Source organism: Pollicipes pollicipes, unplaced genomic scaffold (genome assembly GCF_011947565.3).
Source record: "Pollicipes pollicipes isolate AB1234 unplaced genomic scaffold, Ppol_2.1 Scaffold_7262;HRSCAF=8765_pilon_pilon_pilon, whole genome shotgun sequence".
NCBI lineage: Eukaryota > Metazoa > Arthropoda > Thecostraca > Pollicipedomorpha > Pollicipedidae > Pollicipes > Pollicipes pollicipes.
In genome coordinates, this window is record NW_023597055.1 from 5333668 (window position 1) to 5356396 (window position 22729).

The window sequence follows — 22729 nt, forward strand, 5'->3', positions numbered from 1 at the left end:
CCAGCTCGCCACCTAGGGCATGCGCTGCGGGAAGCCCTCCCCCCCCCCTCCCCCCCTCCGTCCTCCGTCGGCGAGACCCTCTCCTGTTTTTGTCGCCGACACGTGAGCAGGGTGCCTGCCGTGACCCCGCCTCTGCCGGCCGGCCGCCTCTCGCCTGCGGTAGGTCACGCGGCCGGTTCGACCCGGGCGTGGGTGACGGGTCACACCAGGTCTGTCCACTCGCCCGTGGCCGGCCCGGGACTGCTCGTGAGCTGCCGTGTTCGCCGGCGTGGACGCCACGTGGACTGCACGCAAAGCAGGACTAGACGATTAGCCTGAGCTGCCAACTCCGCTTTCAACACCGGCAACTTTGGACATTGGCTTACGAACCTAGGCATTAGTACTCGCGCCAATGGGCCGAAAGCACCCCTTCATCCATTGGGAATGGGAAGTGGGTCAGATACTGCCCCCCCCCCCCCCCTTCAGAGGTCTCTCTCAGTCTTGCATATGTCTCGTGGAACCCGACGCTTAGTTCCGGGCGGTTAATCAGACAAAAAGTTACCATTAGTAGGTAAGTTCCCTTTCGAGTGATGTAAATTACGGGTAGTTACGTCACTAGAGCGTCATTTTCTCTGGACTTTTGGAGTAAGATGGTTTTTAGCAGAGTTGCAAGTTTGGTCTCAACGCCTGCATTTCTTTTTGACCAAAACAAATATTCCGTGGGCAGATGCCCCTGCCCTTTTATAGATGGCACCGCATTAAGACAACGCTTTCCAGCGATTTTTCCCCACAATTTATGGGATTACAGGCTCTGTTTTCTTCCATCATGTGTCGCGCTTTGGCATTGTAGTGAATTAGATGTGCAGGCATGATGGTACGAATAGTAAGAGCAAACTTATATCAAGTTTACCTCTTCATCCGCATTATGTTCTTCTTCACTGGAGGAGCATCTGTCGATGTTGAAACGACTATTACCATCTCTCACCTGCAAGATGCTTGCATACACGAGCTCAGGTGATTCTGATTGCTTTCCAACGCGGCCTGCACTGCAGACTTTCACTTCCCGGCGTCTGTGCTCAAGTGCAGCGCGCCAGTGCAGGAGCCAGGTGTCCATGACTTGCAAGCAGCGCAGGCTTGTGGCACAGCTGTAGCTCGGCTGGTAGCTCGGGACGAGGCAAGATGGCATTCTGCAGTTGACGTGCAGTGGCGGCGGTTTCAGGATGTGATGCGTTTCCATAGTGATGCCACAAACACATGCCCAAGTCCACTTCTCCCACCGCACTGTTGACTAGTGTGCACTACATGAAAAGGGGAGATCATTTGTTGAGCGTAAGGTTGTGCGTAGGGGTGCCGGCAAGCACAGGTATCGCCGCATATTCAGGACCATTGACCGCGAAACCGCAGGTCAATTCGCTGCGTAGATGGTGGTGGGGCGGTCAAGTTTGGCATGCAACAGCTGCCGCGTTTTTGTGCGCCAGCATTCAGAGCCATGTTTTGCACTGCTTTTTACCCCGCGTTAGATTAGTCCCTGCATGAGCTCCAAGCCGCACGTGGTCACCAACAGCGACTAATGCCACCACATGACACCAACCGTGGCCCTCCCATCCACCGCCGGGGCGCGCCGGTCGTCGCGGCAGCGGTGACGTCACCGGTGCCGTTCTGCGCGAGAGATCGGACGGTGATTGGGGGCCGGCGGTGCGGCGCCGTTTAACCCGCGAATCGGAGCGTGCCGACGCGGGCGGCAGTGCTCGAGCGTCGCCGCTGACCGCCGCCGTGCCCGCAGGTCCAGCGTCGGCGCCGGCGCCCCGCCCCGCCCATCATCGCCGCAATCTAGGCCATCGACGACGGCGGCGCCCGCCAGGTGAGTGGCGCGCCAAAACCACGCCGAGAGCGCGCGCCCGCGCGGCGCGCGCCAGTGGCGCGACAGTCGCGCCGCGCGCCGCATGGTGACCCGGTTCCGAGTGGTGTTTGTTGCCGGGCGTCTGGGCGGCGAGGCTGTGGCCGGCTGGTGCGCCGTGTTTGGCTAGTGACTTGGCGACGGTGGGCCTCGTGTGTCGCGCAGCACGCCAGATCCGGGTCACGCGTGGCCCACCGGCTGCGTCTCGGCCGGACGGAGACGTCCCTCGACCGGATCGGGTCGCCGCCTCTGCGAGCCCCACACAACGCACGCCACCCGGTCGTACAGCGTCTGACCACGTCCCCGGCGCAGACCGGCAGCCGACCAGTGCTAGCACGGGACCGTGCGTGCGGCCCCGCGGTGCGACTCGCTCCTCCGCGCCGGTGGTGTCGACGCTGCCAGCGCGCTGCGGCCGGCTAGCAGCCTGCTGTCGCCGACGGCGGCGATGGCCGGCAGCCCGCTGCGCCTGCTGCGCTGGCTGCTGCTGGGCGTCACCTGCTGCGGCCCGCCGCCGGCCGGCGCCGAGCTCTTCCTCATGGGGTACCTGACAGGGTCGCAGCGGTCGCCCGGCGACCAGGAGTACACGCGGCCCGGCCGCGCCATCTCTGGCGCCATGAACCTGGCGCTGCACGAGATCCGGCAGCAGCGGCCCCTCGTGCACGGTGAGTGCTCGCCGCCGCGGCTGATGCTGATATTGCTGATGCGAGTGCTAACGATGATACTGATGCTGATGATAGTGCTGATTCTGATACCGATGCTGATGCTGCAGCTACTGCTGCTGCTGATGATGATGCTGATACTGATAATGATGCTGCTGTGATGAGCAATGTAACCAAGGGGATAGTCACTGAGGTAAAGCTCCCCCGCCCCCCCCCCCCTCCTTCCCTGAGCCAATAAAATAACATTGGATACCAGACATAAAAATCCACAGCATGTCGAAGAGAATGTGACACTTGGCCCCATTCCTCAAGAATCTTTTGACCGCGCTTCTGGTTGTGGTGCTTACTGCTATGATCCTCGCAGACGATACCTCTTCTGATGCAGTACTTACTGGCGCGAACGAAGGCACCAGTCCAATGCTACGGATCAGATGCTTAGACTTAGAAACTTTAGACTTGTTCTATCACCTGTCTCATTATTGCGCTCCTTCGTCCTTGAGTTCTCATTGTCGGGCCTGATGAATGGGGAATTTCCCGAAATCGAGCTGGTGTTGGCCCGCCAGCCATTTCCCTGTCCCTTGCACCAGACGTCGACTACTTTGCACCTCCCCGCAGCATCACGTGGAATGTTTGGCTCAGCTTCTCAGTGTGGGCGTGGAAAAGACCCAAAGCCTGCAGAGCTTCTCATTGTGAGCGTGGAAAAGACCCAAAGCCTGCAGAGCTTCTCAGTGTGAGCGTGGAAAAGTCCCGAAGCCTGCAGAGCTTCTCAGTGTGAGCGTGGAAAAGACCCGAAGCCTGCAGAGCTTCTCTGTGTGAGCGTGGAAAAGACCCAAAGTCTGCAGAAAGCAACACAAAAGCTTCCGCTTATTCCCATTTGAAAACTTTTTCTGCGGCAGAACTGATCTCGCAAAACTCAAATTTGCACCTCTTTAAAAATAATTGCATATGGCATGTACCCGCGCTAAACAAGGCCCCTGTGAGGGTTTGCGACGGCATTATCGGGGTGCTCAGATTCGAAAGGCGCTGTACTGTACGGTACCAAACCTCCACCCAGGCTGGACCACCCCGGATTGTTGCTAATTTTCCCGGGATTTGAGCGGGACGGAGTGAGGATGGGCCCTCTCGTGCCGCACCGTGTAAAGACGGCGCTGCCCCGCGCGAGCACGTGGTGCTCAGAGTTGGGGCATGATCGGCTGTTCCCGCTTGGATCATGTACCCACATTCCGCGGACGAGATTCGTGAGGGTCGTTGGCCTAGCATTTTGACATGCCCATTGCTGGTCGCAGAAACTTTCGCTGCTACAGACGTAACCTTCCGCAAACGCATCCTCATGCAAAATCTTATAGCCTGCAATGGTCGTCATTGGCCGAAAGTGCGCCTTTCCCAGCCAACGGAAAACGTGCGAGGCATCAGCTGCCTGCATTAACGCGGCGTATGTCGAGAGCCGTGATTATTCGGCGATATTTGCTCACATACTGCTCTTTAAGCTCACGCCGTCGCCTGCCCCGTAAATTGTGTTAACAGACTGCCGGCGTCTGTGCAGTTTTCTCGCGCCGCTACGAGCGGGCTTTCCTCGCTATTTATAAAAACGCCCGGTAGAATAGTACCCGGTCGTCACCTGCAGCTCATTGGCGCTTATTCGCCCTGTGTCGGCGACGTTGGAGTGCAGTAAGCCAGTCCTTACGGTGTGTATCGCTGTTGACAAGGCACATAGCGTGCGTCCTGCCCGGCGCCGTTTGTGGAGTGCTGTGGCGCGTGCGCACCAGCCAATGAGCGCCTGCGGTTTCGTCGGCCAGCGGACGGTTCATTTGAAGCATTGAGCGACTGAGGTTGAAAATGGAGCATGTGTGGGTGAAGACTGTTACATCGCATTATTTAACTGGCTTAGCTGGGCTGTCGGATTTGCCGCCCTCTCGCATGTAGCGGGAAGCCAAAATAGGTTGTTCGCCATTTAAATTATTCGAGATGCATTTCGGTTCTCCCGCGTGGTTGCTACATGCTGTCGTCAGTAGTCCATGCAATTATCTTGATGATACCGATATGCCATTTGACCCCACATTCAGAACAGGGAAGATGCATCCTTACGGGGCTATTTGCATGCAGGACAAAAAATAACAACACATAACACACACATATAACGAGCTTCGTGCCTCCGCACCTGCATACTGATCGAGGCTCAGGCCCGCCCGCATCCCTGCGACCGATTTCAATGGATGACGCAATGTTTTTGGCGACCTTGACCCTCGTGAACTGTCCTTGACCTGATGGCCCGACACGGATTGACTATCGGCCGTATCCACTTTTCTGTGCCAGTGGCGGCTGGGGATTATTGTCGGCGGAGCAACTGCGGCGACAGGCTGCTAAATTCGCCGGTCTCTGTGGCGACAGGCTGCTAAATTCGCCGGTCTCTGCGGCGACAGGCTGCTAAATTCGCCGGTCTCTGCGGCAGCAGCAGGCTGCTAAATTCGCCGATCTCTGCTGCCTAGGACACAACGGTCAGCAACAGTCGACACCACAGCCACGCTTCTTAGCGACTCTAGGAATATCGCGCCTCAAAATCTCACCGCGCAAGCGCAAACGGACGTGCCAGAAATAGCCCAGAGTCACTTTAATTGTCATCTGCAGTCAGTCAAGCTGCTCATCAATAGAATGTGCCGATGAAACTAAAATTCGTCGCTTATGGTTCCCATACTCTTACAGCTCAGCTCACAAGAGCGGAGGTCCAAAGCTTTCTTGTTACGAAGGTACGTTTGGTATAGGACAGCTCATCAAAGTTTCGTCGGAATATCACCCGGGGGAAGGAGAGCATAGGTAGACAAGCGTTGAGGCGATGGCTCCATTGGCAATGAGAAGGGAGGGAGACAAGTGTCTTGATGATGACTGTGGGCGGTGAGAATGGAGGGACACAAGAGTGGTGACGATGACTTCGCGGGGAGTGAGCAGGGGCGTGAAGAGAACTCCCTGAAGAGGAAGAATGAGAGAAGTGATGTGGTGGTGACTCAGTGGGTAAAAGTTAGACGAGGGAAGTGACGTGGGCTCCTTAGTGACAAGTAATACAAGGGAAGTGACGAGGACTCAATGAGGGGGGGGGGGGGGTGAAGGTAGACAGGTAAGATGACAATAAGCTCCATGGAGGAGGCAGGCGAAGGCACTATCATCACTTCTCTCGAAATACCGTTTCAGCAAAGCACAAACCGAACCATGTTTGGACGCTGACATCTGCCTTACAGCTGCATTCATACCACGCGCAGCCGCGACATAAGAAAGCCCCGCTCCGTGTTGGCCCAGCACGTGCGCGCTGGCGTGTTTGACCGTAATGGACCGTTTATCGAGCGCTCCTGGCCAGGCCCGCCGCGCAGCGTTTGCTCAGCAATCAGCAGGCTCTGTTATCAGGTTTTCGTGCCGTCCTTCTCGGTGACGACTGTTGTGGCCGCCCGGCGGTCGTGAGCATGCATCTGTGTGCGAGGATTCGTGCTCATTGGGTCCCAGGATCTGTGCCCACTGGATCCGAGGATCCGTGTTAGTTAGATCCGAGGATCTGTGCTTGTTGGATCCGAGAACGTTTGTTCACTGAATCCGAGCATCTGTGTTCATTGGATCCGAAGATCTGCGTTCGTTGGAACCGAAGATCCGTGTTCGACGCATTACTGTTGGTTTATTTCAGAACACACGCTGCGATGAGTCGCACCAATCAGTTCTTCTGAGCGGAACTCGGTTTCACGGATGTAGTGCGTCCAGTCGAGTCCGCCTTTTGTCGTGATGGTTCAGACGTCTCGGGCGGCCGGGGCCAGTAGCGCCGCGGGCGTACGCGACCGTGTCCTTCGGGCCCTCACGTGCGGGGCCTCTAGTGTCGGTGGGTTCGTCGCGGCACTTCAACCCGTGGCTCAACTGTCGGCCTCAGTCGAGTGCAGGTCCTGTCAGGAGCGATGGCACGTTCCAAAACGCAGGTCGGAGGCATTTTTCCTACGCATTACCATGATTACACGGTTAATGAGAAGCGCGTACGATAAGTATGTGTGGCGAGGGTGCACCGCTCCTTCTCTAGCGCCCGCCCCTCTGACTATGTTGTTGTGTGCTCTGGCGCATGGTGTCTGCGTGCAAGTGGAGGCGTCGTAGAGTGACCTGTTCATTATAAATGCTCTGGACAGAGCGTGACTGGTCGCCGTATCGACGGACGTATGACACGACACTCGCCAGCCGGCCACACGGCAGCCAATAGGCAGCCCCGCACTCGTCCAGTTTTGGCTTATGCACGGTTGTGCGATTCATGCGAACGGCTCTGGCGGATGTCAGGCACGCGGTTGGCCCTTCCAAGCGATTACTTCAGATATATAGATAAAAAGGTAGATAGATAAGAACCGATACTTAACAACGGATTATCAGTATGTGATGGTCCGCCGGCGCCATGAAAGCACAGGATGTATGATGATTTCATTTGCTCTGTGTCATGACTTATTGTCCCCAGAAAGGGAGAATGCACACGAAAGTCGTTACGCAGCGCAAATGATCTCCAACTTTAGCCAAGTTAGCGACAAAAACATGTGTTCGAAGGCGTCCAGGTAGTGTTCAAGTTGTGCGAAACGCACCATGTGCTTGCCGAAGCTGTTGCTGTTTTGAGAGTTGAAACGGGTCGGGCTCACCGACATACCTCCTGTGTTAAACATGCGGCGCGTTGCGTCATACCCTCTTGATTCATCGGCACACATTTTGCATGAGTCTTTGTTTACGCCAGCGTAATTATGAAAATATTTGCGTTAGCACGAGCACGACGGCAGGGCAGTGCCACCGCGAGCCAGTTTTTCAAAGTAAACAAGAATAAATGTGGAGCTATAGCGTTATGTCTACCTTAGCATTTTCGGCACCTAATCGTATATTCCACTTTTGAAAGCAAACACGTACATAGTATGCTACAAACTACGACACCCGAAAAGCTGACGGTAAATGCACACCTCACAACAAGTATATACACAAGCAACGCTGCTTAAGCTTCTCATAACGTTGCCAAACTGCACAAGCAGCAGGCTTTTTTGGATGCAGCAGCTACTAGAGATGCAGAGGACTGCACCACGCGAGGGTGAGCCAGAAATGGCGATTGCTTAGTCATTCAGACAAACAGCGTCGGATAGATGGCGTTGAGGTAAAGTGCTCTGGCAAAGCTGCCGTAGCGATCGTCTCTCCGTGGAGGAATGTTAACAGCTGATGAAAATATCGACCTGGAGCAAGTTTGTGTGGGATTCGCAACAACTGACGTACTGCATTCACCCTCCATACAAGACGCATGCCAGACACGCACTCAAAGCTAATTATTTTTGCGGTGTTTGATATGCCTATATATAAAAATATATATAATATATAATATATATATATATATATATATATATATATATGTCTATATATACATATATATATACATATATATGTATAGATATAGATATAGATATACACATATTATATGAAATGTCGTATATTTTTACTCCATATGTTATTTTGAATATTTACGGTGCCATTACTCAGGATGTGAAAGCAGAATGTAGTGGAATAAATGTTAACACGCAACCCAAGCAAATCAGGGTTTTGCACAGCATTCTCACATATCAAACAATGCAGCTCGAGACGGCTTGTAGACCACCGGTCAACAGCTAGTTCACAGAAGAGGCATGCAGTAGAGCCCTGCTTCCATTGAGCAATACTGATATGAGTGTTCAGTTGTAGCTTATGTTTAGCGCTCCATTAGAGCTCCAAGAATAGCAAGCAGGCGAGAGCAAGCTACTCTTGATAATTTTGAGACGATCGCCCGCGTGTTTTAATTTTGTCCTGAACCGAGTCTAATGGGAGCAATCTGCACAATGATACGATAGGATGTCGAAACTGCAGTTGTAATCAGAAAGCGTCATTCTTATTCCCACTTTAATGAATGCTAAATCCGTTACAATCTTCAGAAGTTCACAGACACTGCCAAACTTTGCTGATGCTGAACGTTTCAGTGCCTGTTTGGCTGCTTATTTATTTAGTTGTCCCAAGGGCCACCCTGCTGACAGTCGAAAACCGAAGGGCCATTTGTGGTCCTGCGCCGTATACATAAAACATGGGTAATGCGTATGGGATACGTTAATAAACAAGCAACAATTAAAACAGACGCGTGATCAATATCTGATCGTTCGCTAACGTGACGTTTCTATGCTGCGCCCGAGCTTTGCCTGCATTTACTGACTCGTTTGTCGCAGAGACGCACGTCGCTATGGACAAATGGTTACCCCGATCCTGAAACGCCAGTGCGAGTCCACTGGCATGAATGATCCTTCGCCTGTCGGCAAAGTACTAAATACTAGTATATTATATACTAATATACTAAATATACTGTATATATACTAATATACTATATATTCTGTATATATAGTAATATACTATATATACTGTATATATAGTAATATACTATATATACTGTATATATCCTAATATACCATATACACTTATAGACTAATATACTATACTAGTAATATACTGAACCGTCATAAATGGCGTGCTTCCTAATGCATGCACCAGACACATCTCTATGGGCTCCCAAGGGTAGGATTTCATAACTGATGCCTCGGTATTTTATTTGCGCAATGATTGACAACCTTCATTTCTGTAATCGTCTCGCCGCACGTGCCACGCCGCACAAGGAGCCTTATTTGTGTAAATGTGCACAGCTTTGTCAGAACAGGCCTTCATATGCCGACATCTGGATTGGGTGTGGAGGACATGCGATGACATGGAGAAATTTTGCGAAATATGAAATAGAAATACGAACACATTTATAACTAAGAAATAACGTCAGCTATTGGGTATTTGTTCGTCCTGCATTGGACGAAGCATGGAAATAATGTTCCTAAAAGATCGTCCTCACCCTCCCATTCCCTTCCCGCGCGCCGTCCCCGCCACCTAATGATCACACAGTGGCGCTGGCGTCGATAGGTTGTCACCCACAGGGCATCTGAGCCTTCATTTGTGATGCGATACTCCATATTTAGAAATAAAGGAAAAGGGGCGTTCGGCTCGTGATGCGGCCCCTGAAACTTGTTGTTAGTTGCCACGCAATTTTCCTGAGTCACTGGCTCGATGACGGTCCCTATGTGTTTATTAAACTCTGGAAACTAAAAAAGCGATTATTGACCTCGGGAATTTAGTCGTCGCCTCATCTCAAGGAAACCGTAGGATAGGGCTCTCAGTTTGCTGTTTAAAGTCTACATGTAGTAGGTTGGAATCTGGCTCGCGACATCGTGCCTAGCCAAGGATGGTGCATTTAACAGATAAGCCCCACGTGAGAGCCCTGTGACGTCATCGACAGTTGCAGCCAAGTGTTTCAACAATTAAAAGCGAACAGCGATATCGCTGAGCCGGGGCGGGCGCATTCCGCTAGAGCTGGTCGTGCCCAGTGAGGGTACGTAGACAATTCTTTTGGGGAGCAAATGTCACATTTTATACCAAATCCTTCTAATTTGAACCAAATTTTCCATGAAGTCATCTAGGATATAGTGTAAACCTTTTGGCGCCTGTGGGGAGGGGGAGCAGCCCGTTGCGCCTCCCTGGGCTATGTCTCTGGCTCAGTGACCACGGTGGTCTTGGATTTCTACCGAACGAAATGTGCCCCCTCTCGCAATAATGAGGTCATATGTGCAAGTTCCAATCAGTTGGAGGGGGGGGGGGGGGGAGGGGATCCAGCCTCTCCTTCGAAATGTGAGAAGAAGGTGAGTTAAATATGTTTGTTAGCGTGACTGGGCAGAAGCTTTCGTCAGTTTCAACCGTATAGCCCTCAGCTAATTTCTCGAAGCTACATCCGTGATGTGGCGGAACGGAACGCACAAAACGAGCTCAAGAATACAAGAGCAGAGCGAGCGGCTGAAACTCAACAAACGGAATAGCAATATTGTGAAGATACGTGATATTTCGCGTATCGCCTCTTTAAGTCGACAGAAAGGTACGCGTACACGAAGAAATAAGGCACGAAGAACGTTGTGTAAGAACGTTGTGTACGAATTACGTGCACGGAGCATTGTTTTCAAACAATTGGGGTTACCAGTTTTGCGCACGCTGGAATATGCTTTCATACATTAACGCGAGTGCGACATTTTGACGCTGCAAGTATTTGCGTACAAATACCCGAACAGTGATCTGTGACGCCAAAATTTACGTGTACGGAATTGGCTTATCCACAAATGTTTGCGTGCGAATCAATGTGTTGCGAGTTTTTTAACTAAAATTTGCCTTCAAAGAAAAGACAACTTTCGCCACGTTTGATCTGTCGTCAGCACGTTTTTCAGCACCAATCAAGACCCAGTATTCTCCCTACGTCACGTGCCACACAGTCACGTGGTTTGTGACGGCATGCGCCGGCTGATGCTGCTGCCAGGATTTCTTGTCAGCCCGTCAGCATGGAGAAAAGTCCTACCAGGTTAAATAAATCGCCCTGACAAAGAATCGCGAGTTTGATGTGGTAGCTTATGTGTTTGCGAGTACCTTGGGCCGGGTGGGGGAACTTGTCTCGAATTAAAGGTAAATGTGATGTTGGATAGATACGAAGGGAATTGAATTGCCTAGAACAGCCAAGACAGTGACTGATGAAGCGTGTGGTTGCGTTCCCCCGTAAATAAATAATGTAATAAATGAGTAATCGTAAAAGGAGAAGACGAACGAAGCGACCCCCCCCCCCCCCCCACCCCCATCTTGAACATGAACTTTGTCAGTTCAGAGGGAGTGCAATGAAAAAGGGCCTCATGCCAGTGCAAGTAGCAGTGAATGATCGAAGGACTTCTCCACAGAAAATTAAGTGAGCACTTAAAGTGAGAAGGGAAGATTTTGAATGAGACGTGAATGGGAAGAAGCACTCACCATGCGGTTGGGATGGATGGTAGTTATACCGTACATGGAGCCACACTTCCAAACATCACTTCATAAGTATTGTGCCACGGTCGACGGTAAGCCAGAGTTAGTATTTGGTCGGGAGTGGTTAAATGTTGAAGGGGAAAAGGAAGGTAATGTTAAAAACTTTCCCGACAGCCCTCGCATCGAACGTTCCGTCAACACGCATAACGTCACGTATTCCAGGTGACAATCGTGCTAACGACGGATCACACAGGGCCACAACATACGGATTACGAAGGACTTTCCGGTTAGGCCAGTTGACCATATGCCCGCTCTCACCGCGGACTGCCGCAGCACGTGCAGTGATTGCGCAAGGTATCTCGGTTCGGGAGAAACGCGGTCTGCGCTGACCCTCACCCCGATCTGGGTGATGCATCTTCAGTCAGCAGCACTGCAAAAGGCCCCCTACGTCACGCGGCCGTATTTGGTGTGCTGCCAGCACCGCTGCCCGTCTCGTGCTGCAGGGGCCGACTGGGCCACTGCTGTCCCTCTGCAAGTGGCTCACCTGCGCCGTCAACCGGAACCCAACCGGACTCTGCGCATCGTTCCACAAACGGTCCCAGTAGAACGATGCGCAGAGTCCCAACAGGAGACGTAACTTTTGGCCTGGCTCAAGACCGCGGTTTTTCTTGCTACGTGGCCGGTAAGGCAGCCGACCTTTTGCACTACAAAAAAGGCTGCTTTTGTTGCAGGCGTTTTTCAGGAAAACTTATGCAGTTATGAATATAAACCAATGTGATCATATGCAGTAAATATTACACAAATGCTTCACTTGTCAACTCCTAATCATGTGTAGCAAATAACCCTGACAGACATAGCTGACACACTGATGAAACAGCTATAAACAGCTATGATGAAACCCATGATGGGCTCGGCTTGGACACGCAAATGGAAAGCTCCTGACAACTCTTGTGTGACTAGCTGCGTTGCGCCGCCAGCTGACGAACATGGTGCTCGCGGCGCGTAGAACATCATCACTGTCGGCTGTTTTGGGAAGGGCAGAGCTTAAGGGTCTCCCGCCATGCCGTTCCGCTGCTTGGGACGCTAAGGCGCGTTTCCAACAAATGAATCGAAAATCTCGCAAAAATGATTTGCATCGTAATCAGGCAGCGTGACACACCTGACTGCACCTGACAGACTGCAGTATACCTGGAGAGGTCAAAGACTGAAAAGCCTTTCGCACTTGGCAGACTGCAGTATACCTGGAAAGGCCAAAGACTGAAAACCCTTTAATCCAGTTTAGTACATTTATGGCACTAATGTTGAGCGCTTGAGTGTGATCATCTTCAGATTTACACTATTTCACATATCTTCCGTTTTGCTTTGCGAGACTGATATTCTGATATTTCAAGCACAGGGTTTTAGTCGGTTTTTGTTAATTCGCTCCTTTCTCAGTTCGCACTACCGCCCGTCGGTGGACTTTGCGTGAATGCTGGAGATAGTTATTAAATTCAATCCGTTTTCTTGCCGACTGACTCCTTTCGAAATACCTGTTTAACCTTAGCACCTTTAACAAGAAAACGCAGGATGAGGCCAGACCATACTGGTACGGTTACTGGTATATACCGGTGCCTACTGGTAAAAACTTGCTTTGAACCTGTGACGCGCCGTCCTGTCGCTTTAGCCAGCGTTGTAACGTCATAGGCAGGCGATGTGTCCGTGCGATCATCATCCTTCGCCTTGCGCCGGCGGCGAACCTCGATCCATCACCACCGTCACCATCGGCATCATCCGATCGTCACCATCATCATCGACTGGCGGGTCGTCCACCCCGACCCCCTGGCCCGTCACCGACACCGGCCCTATCGATGGCGTCTGGGGTCGCCAGTAATGAGACGCTGCGGCGGCGGGGGCGGCGGCGGCGGACGCCGCCCGGTCTGGCGGCACCCCGGCGTCCGGGCATGAGGTGCGGGAGTGTGCAGGGGGGCTTTTTGCGCTTGGCCCCCGTACACTTCACCGTGTTGGATGTGCTTTTAGGCCAAAAGATCTGAGCGCAGATGCTTGACATATGCAGTTTGGTCCTGATTGGCGACGGGCGCAACTTCGTGTTACCAATTACGCAAATTGTCGCCGACCGGCTACCGCGCACAAAAACCGACACGGGCGTTTCCTTTTATTTCTGGTAAACTCTATTGGTCATCGCCACTGCGTTGATTCTCGAAGAGAATGAACTTGCAGACTGTTGGCTAATGCTATTTTTCACAAGCAGGCAATTCCGAAGGCAGTTAACCCCGACAAATCACGCGCGCAGGAAGTGCTATGTTTCCGCTTTGCACTCGTCTCCGGCTGAACGAGTGTTGAGGCCGAAACTTTACAGAATCACTGCAGCTTTGATGGGAACCTTCCAGAAAAAAATGACAGATTTCAGTGATTCGGGACAGGGAGCCTCAACTATGTGGCTGTGCAACTCAGAAGCGACTTCTCTGTAGACCCCGTCAGTGCCTTTAAGCGCACGGACAGCGGGGTCTCTCTCTCTCTCTCTCTCTCTCTCTCTCTCTCTCTCTCTCTCTCTCTCTCTCTCTCTCTCTCTCTCTCTCTCTCTCTCTCTCTCTCTCTCTCTCCTCTCTCTCTCCCTCTCTCTCTCTCTCTCTCTCTCTCTCTCTCTCCCTCTTTCTTCTCTCTCTCTCCGTCTCATTCCAATGGTCGCTTGGCAACGGCTGTTACGGGTTTTTTCATTGCAACGTAAATGTGCACAAAACTGACGATGTGTCTTCGTGAAGTTGGAAACTTGTCCCTCCCGTATCATGACTACGGCGTTCTCACTGGGGTTAAGTACGTCTATCGCTCAACTTATGTTTTGTTGGACTTAACATTGTTCGTTGTGTGGAAGTTTTCGCTTCATGCTTGGAACAACCGCCCGTTTATGAACGTATGATGTGATAGGCTGTGGCAGGCCAGTGGCCACACTTACTTTCAGGACCCAAATAAAACTGACAGGTATCTTTAGTCAGCAGGCTGCACACATGTTGCTTCGTTAAATATGCTTACCAAGATAACATTGTCATTTAACACCAGTCATCATGAAGGAGGGAATTGAAAGAATCGTTAACACTCAGTATAAACAATGAGGAAATTAAGTGAGAGAGTTACACATGGCGAATAAAAAGGCAAGACATGAATAAAGATTGCGTGGTGCCAGATATTTTTTAATTATAAATGTTTCAGAAACTGGCTGATATATAGTTTCTGCCTTTGCCATACCGGTGACGATAAAGACTAGTTTTAAGCTTAACCCCATTCCAGGCAGGAGGAACAGCCTGAGGGGTGGGAGACCTCTAGTAAAAGTTGGTGGTCATGCCGAGCTGGTAATCTCACCGGGATTACACGCGCGGGCATGCGCTTACAACAGCATCTGATGCTTTCGGTATTTCGGTCAATTGCAACGTTAGTATGATCATTGACACATGGTTAAAATTGACGTGGCAGAGACAGTTGCAGGGCTAAGAAAGGAACACAAAGTGCGTAACGCGTCACTGACGCAGGTTTATGAGAGTTACTGATCGGTATCTAGATGCAAGGCTTTCGCAGTTCAGACAATGTTCATACAAACAATTGGCATATGTGGTAACAAAGGCATATTCATATTTTTCGAAAGAGGGTGCAGAGGAGCAAAACCTTAAACATACGTCCCAGAAGTACGTCGCCATGGTCGGAAAATGCCAAAAATGCGATCACCACGTGGAGCTTGGAGAAAAAAACTGGCGCGGACAGGTCTCCAGGGATGAAAGTAAGGAGCCTATAGCATCTGGAACAGCAAGGCCCAGAACGGCATGCTGCATTGTGTCTTTCACGCATGTGCAATACGCAACATTTAAAGAAGCACAGATGGTAAACCGACATCTGACATCTACAGCAATGGACCACGCTCCAAGCCCGGCACCGTCCAATTTTCTCCGCGTGCACTCAGTTAAGAACCAGTTTTGAAAACGGTTTTGCTGTCACCCAGTTCCGCACATTTCGCATATGCCAACGCATTTTCCATCCTTAATGTTGCCATGGTAAGTCGCTCTTGAGGTCATTGTCGCACCGCTATGTGTTGGTTGCGCTCAAACTAGTGATAAACGTGAGCACTGTGTCGGATTGAAGCATTTGAGAAATTAGAGACTCAAGACAGCTTCGTGCTGTTTGCAAAGTGAGGTGGATATTACATCAATACATTCAAGAAACTTATACACGATGCGTATCTGCCCGAAACAGCAATGCACATGCATCAATTTACGTTTGTGTGTCGCTGGGGCTTTACGACGCACTCGGCTGCTGAGGCTATATGGCGTCGCCTGCCCCTCACCCTGGCGGGAAGGGCGGGGACCGCGGGGAATCGAACCCCGTACCTCTGGTTACCCGGACGCGCAATAGTTAACGCAGACGCGTTAACCACTACACTACCGGCACCCATGTATCAATTGGCAAAACAACTTCGCAGGGCGCGCGTCTGTGCTCGTTTCGTGCTACGGTAGTGCACGGATCCTTCAAATGGGCTCGTAAAGCTGAAAGTCTGATTGCCAAGGAGCATTGTCATTTGACCTCGCCAACTGTTATCCTATATATGTATGATATAATAATAATATATATATATTATATATATATGTATATATGTATATATATATATGTGTGTGTTGTGTGTGTGTGTGGTGTGTGTGTGTGTGTGTGTGTGTGTGTGTGTGTATGTATATATAAGTATTGAGCGAACCGGACGGAATCACACCAGTGGCCAGATATTAAACAAGCAAGACAAAGTAAGCAACCAATCACAAGATCAGCCGGTGAATAATCCACTTGTTCCACCCATAGGTGTCTGTCATTCATGGCTTGGAAATAGCAGGGTGGCTCGTATCGACCACATCTCGGCTTTTGAGTGCTTGTCGTGAAAGGCGGCGAAGCCGGACGAGGGTTTAAACATGAAATGCAGTTGCTGTTCCACAAGGGTGATAGCAATCAAAGCTGGTTTATGCTTTAATCTGAGCGGATGAGCAATTAACACACTTACATAACGTAACATATTTCTGTTTTAAGCTGAGCGGATGAGCTAGGCTCCTGTTTTAATCTGAGCGGTTGAGCTAGCCTCCTGTTTTAAGCTGAGCGGATTAGCTAACCTCCTGTTTTAATCTGACGGGATGAGCAGGCTCCGATTAGATTTCTACATGAGGTCCTGCACCACACCCTACTTTCCGCTGAAATCTCCTCACTCGGTATGTAGCGTCCGCAGCGCACGGCGCGACCCCGCCCGGCCAGGTCCGCCCGGCTTCGTTCGACGGCGCTTCGGGCCGGCACCTTGTGCCTGACCGACGCGGCACGCGCTGGCTATGTCCCGCAGCTGTAAATCACTCGCCGCGACTGCCCCTGACGTGACGTCACGCCACCCGCCCGGGGCGCCGCCGGTTCGCGGGGGGGGGGGGGCGCCGCAGGGGGAGGGGAAGTCAGCCAACGCCCGCGTCGATGGTACCCATGTGGCAGGGGCGGAGGCAGGGCTCAGACCGGGTGGCGGGCGCTCCATAGCCCGAGTGGCAGGCGCTCCATAGCCCGGGTGGCAAGCGCTCCATAGCCCGGGTGGCAAGCGCTCCATAGACCGAGTGACAGCCGCTTCATAGCCCGAGCGGCAGCCGCCCCATAGCCCGGGTGGCAGGCGCTCCATTGCCCGAGTGGCAGGCGCTCCATTGCCCGAGTGGCAGGCGCTCCATAGCCTGAGTGGCAGGCGCTCCATAGCCCGGGTGGCAGCCGCTCCATAGCCCGGGTGGCAAGCGCTCCATAATCCGAGTGGCAAGCGCTTCATAGCCCGGGTGGCAGGCGCTCCATTGCCGGAGTGGCAGCCGCTCCATAGCCCGGGTGGCAAGCGCTCCATAGCCCGAGCGGCAGACGCTCCATAGCCCGAGTGGCAGGCGCTCCATAGCCCGAGCGGCAGACGCTCCATAGCCCGGGTGGCAAGCAGATGCTTCTCAGAGCCTTCCAGCGGCAAAATGTGGCAGTACATGAATGCATCGCGAGGCGAGGTGCCTTCTTGGTGATGAAGGTCAGTCCAATGCTTCATTCATGCAATGCCACTGCCAGTAACCTTCAGGCAGCAGCGGGGTTACGAGAAGTGTTTTCCCAATCGAATGGACTAATTGACGGATAGAAGTACATTCTATAACAATTATCACACCTTACGCACGCAAAGCAGTGAAATCTGCGATAAAGGCGAGCGTGTACGCATCATGGCAAGGATCCGCATAGTGTGACGTGCCCACAGATGACGTCATTTACGACCTGTCGTGCGCATGAATGCGTGGGGATCGGCATGCAGTTAGCATGCGTGATGAATGTCTGTGGTATTCCTGGTGCTGTAGGATTCAGTTGTTGGTTAGGCGCTCTGTTGCAGTGGCCAGGACGAAAGTTACATGGTTGCAACCTGCCCTTTCTTATAAAAGCACGTTATATAGCGTTACATAGCATAACCTATGACTGCACACCGACCCAAAAAAATGTACTGAATGCTTGCATGGGTGGGTTTTGTGCTGCTGGAACTCGCCACTGCGGAGCATGAAGGTGTTTTATTTGAAACCCATTATCCACAGCAAGCCGATCCCGTGTATTGAACAGTTTTGCTTGCGCGCTATCGGCCAGACACGACTGCGGACTTAAGTGTCATTCAGTACCCTAGCGGGGTCGCCCGGGTCGGCCTGAACCCGTTCGCTCAGCTGCCAGCAGACCTGTGCTCATCAGTGGGTCAAAACGGCCCATTCACCCCACGGCCCGGACCCATTATCTCCGGACTTCCAGCCCAGCCTTCCAGCCTCCCTCCAAGTCGCAGAAGCAGACCCAGACTGCTGCATAGCAATGCTAACAGCGCGCCACTGCTGCTGCTCCCAGATTACGGCTGCATACCGTCCAAAACAGCTAGTGCGGCGCACGGCCCCGCCAGGTCCAAACAAAGCCCTGTTCATTAGCCGTTTTCATTTAATCAATCCGGTTAGAGCCCAGCACGTCAAGAGCTTTGAGTTTGGCTCAGTGGCAATGAATAGGAGGGACTTTTATGCCCTGGCGTCTATCGCAAACGACCCTTTTCTGAGCTGCGCTAATGGGTATTATTGATATAGTATCCGCACCCGTCTGTAACCCAGTGGCCAGGAAGCCAAATTAATCGATACCGAGGTCCACGATCCGCTCGTACCTAGTATTTGCTGACCAGCTGTTGCCCTTTCCCACCTCACGCGGCATTTATCGAGCCTCGCCGGGGATAACAGCTTAAGCGAAATGATGCACTCATCAAAACTAAAGCTAATGTCCTGGGCTTTTACATCCCACATTGGAGCCATGTGGCTGGTTTAGTTAGCCCTCGCAGCATCCCGACAGCAAGACCTCGCGGCAGATTCAAGCTTTTCACGCCGAATTTTATGGTTTTGGTCCGAAATGATGATTTTTTCGACTGATCGCACATCGCACAGATCGATGAGGATGATAAATTGTGGGCAAAAGAATCAAAAGACGTTTGTAAAGCTACATAAACCCTAACAACTACTATCACGGCATTTCACGATCTTTTTCAGGGTCGCAGAGGGTAACGAATGCAATCCCCGGCTAGTGGCTGCACTGGTAATTTGTTGGTCAAAAGTGACACCGAACCGATGTGAACGAATGAATGCGCATAATGCACTCCACTATGCATAAATGTTTGCCACATCGCACGGGTTGGTACCATGCGAGGGGTCTCCCCATGCCCTACTATCGTTGCCAAGTTCGCTGGGCCACTGTCTCTGCGTCAGGCGAGGGAAAGGCCAGCACCAGCTGACGCAACCCCAGACAGGGTCGTTTGCCGCGGACGGCATCGGCCGAGATTGCAGATTGAGCCGTAAGGAACCAGCTGAAATTATTTTATGTGCGCTGGATTCCGTCTGGTATTGCAAAAGGGGAAATTGGACTCATACGTGATTTTTTATCCGCGATGGACCCTACATCGCCTGTCTTTTTATTCTACTTGCAGTTATAATATGGGAGGAGCCGGAGAAGTGGAGGCTCGTAGATGCCCAGCCTGCAGACGAGCAGTAGAAACCGCGGGCGGTTGCGGTGATGATGAAACGAAAAGACACGCTTAAATTAAACCACGTTTATTTACTAGATGTCCATGAAGTCCATTCTGCTCAGTGCTGCAGACGTCACGTTCTCCTGGCATTGCATGCCTGTCAAATGACGCTGCAGCTGGCGACCCTGTGCGCAATCATCGTGGCTTGGGTACACAATTACACACAGAGATGGGTGGGATATAAATTCACTTGTCTCAAACGATGGCAGTTCGCTATCCTAATTGAGTGGGATAGGGATTCACTCAAATGCTGGATACCGTTGAGCGATCATAAAATATGGGGATAACGAAAGTTTTCATTCTCCTGAATATAGAACTAAAGTCAAATATCATAACGAGTATGTTCTTAGTGTTTCATCAAAGAATACTGAACATGTTCGGGAATTTAAGATCCCACCAAAGAAGGCTCACCAAATGGGTCTGTTAGTGTCCACGAACAAACAGCAGACATTTATTCCAAGCTCCAACAGCAAGTCCTAGAGTCTGGGTCGGCAACCATTTCTACCTGTATGGCATGAAAGTAAGACTGGTGATGACCCAGTTCGTGCCGGTTCCTACGAGGCAATCCAAGATAAGTCCAAAGTTTCTGTTTGCCAGCATCTCACCCAGCCACTTTCACCAGCACCCTCACCACACAACAGCGGTCTCAGCGCGACCCCGAACCAGCAGCAGTCTAGCCCCTCAGTGCGCCTGCGAATCTCCTCCGGCTCGTGACTCGTGACCCGTGACTCGTGACTCAGCCCTCCCCCTCCCCCCCCCCCCCCCACCGTCTCCGGCGGCCCGCCATCCGCCCCGCCCGAGCCGAGCGAGCGATCGTTGTGCTTTCCAGCGCTCTGTCCCCCTGGCGCGAGTCCCATTATGGGGCTGCTTTGCTGTTTACGACCAGGCAGCTGGAACGTAATGAGAATTCAAAGCATTTGATGTCTGATGAACGGACGACCAATATTGCACCACGTGGCGCGACGGCGTCCAAACGACGGTCGTTCGAAACGTTTCTGCGGATTCTAGAGATCTTGTTGCCATTGTGCGACTGTCACGGTCTCAGAGCCTGGGAATGTTGTGGACATACCCCGTACGCCTCTGTCTAACGCCTTCATAGTATAGACAATGCCAACCATCAAATGCCAGGTCGTTTGTAACTGTGATCTACTCGCTGCTTTGGTTTTGCCTTGCTGCTGGATTTTGTGTCTCGCTGTCAGTTCCATGCGAGTTGGGCGAAAGACTCGCATTTAGGACACGCTCACATGTTGACAGCCCGTCATTTGATTATATGTTCTGTACAACCCTGGAAATAAAATAGACGCCAACATTTCGTAATCTGTACATCTCTTTGAATAAAAAAATGCAATAAACGACGGAGGAACCATTAAATTTACGACACCCCAGTTGTAGTTCGACACCCCAGTTGCAACAACTGCCGACCTTCTGTCGTTGCGCCCCTGCCGACCTTCCGTCGCTGCACCCTTGCTGACCTTCCGTCGCTGCGCCCCTGCCGACCTTCTTTCGTTGCGCCCCTGCCTCCGATCTCCCCTGGGTGTGCCCCTGACTTCGGCCGCGGCAGAGCTGCGCACTAACCCCTTACTCCGCCTGTGCTTGCCTGTGACCGGGACCCACGTGTGACGTCACCTCTGCTCTCCCTGGCTGCACCCCTACACTGTGCCCCTGGGCACGTCTCTGGCCTTGACCCCGCTGGTTAGGCCCAGCTGGGTCATGACCTTTGTCTTGGCCCGGCTGGATGCGTCTCTGATCATGTCCCTTGATATTGACCCCGCTGAGTGGCGCCCCTTACCTTGGCCCCCGCTGGTTGCGCCCCCTGACCTTGACCCCCGCTGGGTGCGCCCCTGATCACGCTCCTGACCTTGACCCCCGCCTGGTGCGCCTCTGATTGAAACACCACTTGACGGCGCCCGACCCCGACAGGTCATCAGCTGGACTTCGTGGTGGCCGAGACGTACGGCAGGGAGAGCGAGAGCCTGCGCCAGGTGGTGCGCCTGTGGAACAGGAACGTGTCGGCCTACATCGGTCCTCAGGAGACCTGCGTCCACGAGGGCAGACTGGCGGCCAGTCTCAACCTGCCCATGATCTCATACGTGAGTGGGCCCCTGATAACCAGCGGTCCGCTGTGTGTGTGTGTGTGTGTGGTGTGTGTGTGTGTGTGTGTGTGGTGTGTGTGTGTGTGCGGTGTGTGTGGGGTGTGTGTGTGTTGCGTGTGTGTGTGTGTGTGTGTGTGTGGTGTGTGTGTGTGTGTGTGTGTGTGTGTGTGTGTGTGTGGGTGTGTGTGTGTGTGTGTGTGGGTGTGTGTGTGTGTGTGTGTGGTGCGTGTGTGTGTGTGTGCGCGCACAGCGTTTCGCCTGGGCCGGTCGGCGTTGATTCGCTTGAATGATTACCATACTGAGCCTCGACACTGGAATGATCTATACGCAAACATGATATAAATTGTATATACGCGAGTGTGATACCTGTCTGGTCGTGGCCTGCCCGTGAAAATAGTGGCATCGGTAAGGACGGTGAGCTGTTGACATAAGGTCTTACGTCCGGTGTTTGTAAGGTGCATAAACTCCCATCCGTATGTACTCAGCATTCTCCGACATCCTCGACGTGATCATTTATGAGGTAGGAGGCAATGGCAATGCAAGCGCATACATGCTATGATGATTTCTTTTTCAGCAGGTGAGTACAGTCTTAAGCCTTAGTTGCCGTAGAGGCCGGACTTTGTCAGCTGATGCATTCAACCTCCCCTCTCGGCCATGATACACGGTGTTTCACTTGAAATATAAGCGTTGAAAAGAACGCGATTTGTATAAAAGAACATTTGTTAACATATTTATTTATGTCACAGATTTTTGAACGCTTGGTTTTTGTTTTCTATGTTCAGCTTCAGCCGCCAAGCGAAACGTTTTCATGACAGCTGCCCAGAACGCGAACACACTTCTCCAAATTCCAGCACGATCTACAGTTGCAACGGCTGGAGATTAAATCCTACCATGCCTTTCCCTGTTTCCCGCCCCTGGTTATCCACTAAATGCACTCATATTTCATCAGCGCGGGTGCTGGCAGGATAAAACAACTTCTAGAGAACTGGAGCGTGTAGGCGGTATGAAGGCGCGGACCCGGCCACTCCATCCCTCCTTCACAAGACTTCGTGAACGTTAAGATGCTGCCTGAAGCCGGTTGCTCTTAAGTGGATTGCCCTGACTTCAGGCAAAAGGGCAAGAGGCATAGGCACAACCGGTC

The 22729-nt window shown here is 52.0% G+C and overlaps 1 protein-coding gene across 1 annotated transcript in view; it reads left to right on the forward strand.

Annotated features, from left to right (window-relative positions):
• The first annotated feature begins 1922 nt into the window (after window positions 1–1922).
• The window catches only part of LOC119114146 (speract receptor), a 140045-nt gene continuing 119238 nt past the window's right edge, over window positions 1923–22729 (forward strand). Inside the window, exons 1-3 of the mRNA XM_037238357.1 lie at window positions 1923–1987; window positions 2363–2538; window positions 21416–21585. Coding sequence (XP_037094252.1) covers window positions 1923–1987; window positions 2363–2538; window positions 21416–21585 — 411 coding nt within the window. The remainder of the gene's footprint in view (window positions 1988–2362; window positions 2539–21415; window positions 21586–22729) is intronic.